At 47.3% G+C, this 5,000-nt stretch overlaps 1 protein-coding gene across 8 annotated transcripts in view; it reads left to right on the top strand.

Annotated features, from left to right (window-relative positions):
- The window catches only part of LOC115166979 (unconventional myosin-Va), a 51,573-nt gene that overhangs the window by 38,361 nt on the left and 8,212 nt on the right, over window positions 1–5,000 (top strand). For 5 of the 8 annotated variants that reach the window (XR_003870409.1, XR_003870408.1, XR_003870411.1 and 2 more), the window contains 6 exons: window positions 1,943–2,011; window positions 2,435–2,528; window positions 2,611–2,757; window positions 3,855–4,009; window positions 4,177–4,266; window positions 4,752–4,902. Coding sequence is in view for 1 of the 8 variants with exons in the window: in XM_029720966.1 (XP_029576826.1) it covers window positions 1,943–2,011; window positions 2,435–2,528; window positions 2,611–2,757; window positions 3,855–4,009; window positions 4,177–4,266; window positions 4,752–4,902 (706 nt within the window). In the remaining 7 variants the exon portion in view is untranslated. The remainder of the gene's footprint in view (window positions 1–1,942; window positions 2,012–2,434; window positions 2,529–2,610; window positions 2,758–3,854; window positions 4,010–4,176; window positions 4,267–4,751; window positions 4,903–5,000) is intronic. The other 3 variants (XR_003870412.1, XR_003870414.1, XR_003870413.1) reach the window with 1 other exon arrangement.

Genomic DNA, 5,000 nt, shown 5'->3' with positions numbered 1-5,000 from the left:
ACCCAAAGGACATCCAGCCAACTTGACACAACTGTGGGAACCATTGTAGTCAACATGGGCCAGTATCCCTGTGGAACGCTTTCCACACCTAACCAATTAAGGTTGTTCTGAGGGGAAAAGGGGAGGGACAACTCTATGTTAGGAAGGTGTCCTTAATGTTTTGTACACCCAATGTATACACACGCTTACAAACATGCAAACGTGTACACACATGCAGTCACACACACATGCACACACACATTTTAAAACACAAATTGTAATACTTTTATGAAATGATTTAAGCGTTCAAAAGGTCATAGATGAATGAAAAAACAGATACATATTCAGACCAGATCACCAAGACAACCTGCTGCCATCAACCAGGACTTCCCTTATTGGTCGCTAGTGTTACTGTGATACTTACTGTTTTACTGAGGGGGGGTGTGTCCGACACCACCCTGATGTGTGTGTCCTGTGAGAACACCCTCTGATGTGTGTGTTCTGTGAGAACACCCTCTGATGTGTGTGTCCTGTGAGAACACCCTCTGATGTGTGTGTCCTGTGAGAACACCCTCTGATGTGTGTGTCCTGTGAGAACACCCTCTGATGTGTGTGTCCTGTGAGAACACCCTCTGATGTGTGTGTTCTGTGAGACACCCTCTGATGTGTGTGTCCTGTGAGAACACCCTCTGATGTGTGTGTCCTGTGAGAACACCCTCTGATGTGTGTGTCCTGTGAGAACACCCTCTGATGTGTGTGTCCTGTGAGAACACCCTCTGATGTGTGTGTCCTGTGAGAACACCCTCTGATGTGTGTGTCCTGTGAAAACACCCTCTGGTGTGTGTGTCCTGTGAGAACACCCTCTGATGTGTGTGTCCTGTGAGAACACCCTCTGATGTGTGTGTGTTCTGTGAGAACACCCTCTGATGTGTGTGTGTTCTGTGAGAACACCCTCTGATGTGTGTGTGTAAGAACACCCTCTGATGTGTGTGTCCTGTGAGAACACCCTCTGATGTGTGTGTGTAAGAACACCCTCTGATGTGTGTGTCCTGTGAGAACACCCTCTGATGTGTGTGTGTAAGAACACCCTCTGATGTGTGTGTTCTGTGAGAACACCCTCTGATGTGTGTGTGTAAGAACACCCTCTGATGTGTGTGTCCTGTGAGAACACCCTCTGATGTGTGTGTGTAAGAACACCCTCTGATGTGTGTGTCCTGTGAGAACACCCTCTGATGTGTGTGTGTAAGAACACCCTCTGATGTGTGTGTCCTGTGAGAACACCCTCTGATGTGTGTGTGTAAGAACACCCTCTGATGTGTGTGTTCTGTGAGAACACCCTCTGATGTGTGTGTGTAAGAACACCCTCTGATGTGTGTGTCCTGTGAGAACACCCTCTGATGTGTGTGTGTGTGAGAACACCCTCTGATGTGTGTGTGTAAGAACACCCTCTGATGTGTGTGTGTAAGAACACCATCTGATGTGTGTGTGTGAGAACACCCTCTGATGTGTGTGTGTAAGAACACCCTCTGATGTGTGTGTGTAAGAACACCCTCTGATGTGTGTGTGTGTGTGTGTAAGAACACCCTCTGATGTGTGTGTGTAAGAACACCCTCTGATGTGTGTGTGTAAGAACACCCTCTGATGTGTGTGTGTAAGAACACCCTCTGATGTGTGTGTGTAAGAACACCCTCTGATGTGTGTGTGTAAGAACACCCTCTGATGTGTGTGTCCTGTGAGAACACCCTCTGATGTGTGTGTGTTCTGTGAGAACACCCTCTGATGTGTGTGTGTAAGAACACCCTCTGATGTGTGTGTGTGTGAGAACACCCTCTGATGTGTGTGTGTAAGAACACCCTCTGATGTGTGTGTGTGTGTAAGAACACCCTCTGATGTGTGTGTGAGAACACCCTCTGATGTGTGTGTGTAAGAACACCCTCTGATGTGTGTGGATGTCACCTAACAGGAGATGCTGAGGACTGAGGATCCAACAGCATATCGCAGCGCCAAAGTCAACATATTACGACGGATGGTTGTATGTCGAGTCTAAGGACATTGTGTTTCTCTGCACGTGTGTGACCACTAACAAAGTTTGGTGTGTGTCAGATTTCTACTTTAACTCTGTTAACCCACAACAGACAAATCCAGCAGAGCACCACCTTCTCTCTAACTCACACAGGAGGTCAATGTGTTAAACCCAGCACCTCTTCTCTCTGTTAACATACAGCCAGGCCTTGTTTCAAATTAGCACCCCCCCTCTCTCTAACCCCACAGAGGACCAAATAAGTACCCCCTGTTTTAAATCAACCCCCTCTCTCTCTCCAACCCACTGGGTAAGGGAGCCTTTGTCTGAACTTTGACCATTGTCAGCTTCCTGTTTGACCGCTGATCCCTTGGCTTTGATAAAGTGATCGACTATTGCCAACCTCACCTCTCTCTCTCTCTCTCTCTCTCTCAGGACCTCATGGAACAGCTGGAGAAGCAGGATAAAACTATCCGTAAGCTTAAGAAACAGCTGAAGGTGTTCTCGAAGAAGATTGGAGAAATGGGAGGTAAGGAAGGAGACGTACCTGGGTGTCTGTTGGACCTGAATTTTTGTTATCTGACCGTGTGTGTGTGTGTGTGTGTGTGTAGCTGGCCATGTTGAGACTATATCTCCGGGTCAGATGGTTGAAGAGACGGTCCGTCCGGTGAACATTCCTCGTCGCGAGAAAGACTTCCAGGGAATGTTGGAGTACAAGAAGGAGGATGAGCTGAAACTGGTTAAGAACCTCATACTGGGTATGTAACCTCCACTCTGACCTATAACCCTGACCTCTAACCATTCTCAATCTTGCAGTCTCTTTTAACTCTCTCACCCTCTCTCTCTCTCACCACCTCTCTCTCTCTCACCACCTCTCTCCCTCTCTCTCTCTCACCACCTCTCTCTCTCTCCTCTCTCTCTCTCACCACCTCTCTCTCTCTACCTTTTTTTCCTCTACCTTTCTTTATTTACCCCTCTCTCTCTACGTCTCTCTCTATCTTTCTTTATTTACCCCTCTCTCTCTACCTCTCTCTACCTCTCTCTCTACCTCTCTCTACCTTTCTTTATTTACCCCTCTCTCTCTCTACCTCTCTCTCTACCTCTCTCTCTACCTTTCTTTATTTACCCCTCTCTCTCTACCTCTCTCTACCTATCTCTCTACCCTCTCTCTCTACCTCTCTCTCTCCCTTTCTTATTTACCCTCTCTCTCTACCTCTCTCTCTACCTCTCTCTCTACCTTTCTTTATTTACCCCTCTCTCTCTCTACCTCTCTCTCTACCTCTCTCTCTACCTTTCTTTATTTACCCCTCTCTCTCTACCTCTCTCTCTACCTCTCTCTCTACCTTTCTTTATTTACCCCTCTCTCTCTACCTCTCTCTCTACCTCTCTCTCTACCTTTCTTTATTTACCCCTCTCTCTCTACCTCTCTCTCTACCTCTCTCTCTACCTCTCTCTCTACCTCTACCTTTCTTTATTTACCCCTCTCTCTCTACCTCTCTCTCTACCTCTCTCTCTACCTCTCTCTCTACCTCTCTCTCTACCTTTCTTTATTTACCCCTCTCTCTCTACCTCTCTCTCTACCTCTCTCTCTACCTCTCTCTACCTTTCTTTATTTACCCCTCTCTCTCTACCTCTCTCTCTACCTCTCTCTACCTCTCTCTGTACCTTTCTTTATTTACCCCTCTCTCTCTACCTCTCTCTCTACCTTTCTTTATTTACCCCTCTCTCTCTACCTCTCTCTCTACCTCTCTCTCTACCTCTCTCTCTCTACCTCTCTATGAGTGTTAGAGAGAAGTTTTTCTGTTTATACATAGATAATCCAATAGTCTATTGTAACAGTGAATATCTGTAACAGAGTTGAAGCCTCGTGGTGTAGCGGTGAATCTGATCCCAGGCCTGCCAGCCTACATCCTGTTCATGTGTCTGAGGCATGCTGACTATGTCAACGATGACCAGAAGGTCAGAACGCTGCTCACATCCACCATCAACAGCATCAAGAAGATACTCAAGGTGCGCAGGGCTCTGGTTTAAAGTAGTGCACTATATAGGGTATAAGAAGGATGTAATGTGGGGCGCACACCCTGTGATGTCAGTAAAACTACATTAAGTTGCTCCTATACTTGTGTAGTAACACTGTAATTACACTAGTATCTATATTGTAATTTTATCTCTGACAGAAACGAGGGGATGACTTTGAGACGGTCTCTTTCTGGCTGTCCAACACCTGCCGCTTCCTACACTGTCTCAAACAGTACAGCGGAGATGAGGTGAGACCGGACCCAGCACACACACACACAGACAGTCTGAAACGGTACAGCGGAGGTGAGGTGAGACCGGACCCAGCACACACACACACACACACACACACACACACACACACACACACAGACAGTCTGAAACGGTACAGCGGAGGTGAGGTGAGACCGGACCCAGCACACACACACACACACACACACACACAGACAGTCTGAAACGGTACAGCGGAGGTGAGGTGAGACCGGACCCAGCACACACACACACACACACACACACACACACACACACACACACACACACAGACAGTCTGAAACGGTACAGCGGAGGTGAGGTGAGACCGGACCCAGCACACACACACACACACACACACACAGACAGTCTGAAACGGTACAGCGGAGGTCAGGTACACCCCAAAACACAGACACACTTTATTCTTGCGATGCTCCAACTGTGTTTGTATCTGTTTCTCTCTTCCTCCTCCTCTCTGTTCCTGCAGTCGTTTATGAAGCACAACACTCCTAAGCAGAATGATCACTGCCTGTCTAACTTTGACCTGGCAGAGTACCGTCAGGTCCTCAGTGACCTGGCCATTCAGATCTACCAGCAGCTCATCAAATGCATGGAGAGCATCCTACAGCCCATGATTGGTGAGTACACCACTGTGTTTTTATTCAACCTTTATTTAACTAGGCAAGTCAGTTAAGAACAAATTCTTATTTACAATGACGGCCAAACCCGGACGACG

This window comes from Salmo trutta, chromosome 29 (assembly GCF_901001165.1).
Source record: "Salmo trutta chromosome 29, fSalTru1.1, whole genome shotgun sequence".
In the NCBI taxonomy this organism is placed as follows: domain Eukaryota; kingdom Metazoa; phylum Chordata; class Actinopteri; order Salmoniformes; family Salmonidae; genus Salmo; species Salmo trutta.
Note: the sequence above shows the minus strand (reverse complement) of the source record. Positions and strands in the feature narration are given on the sequence as shown.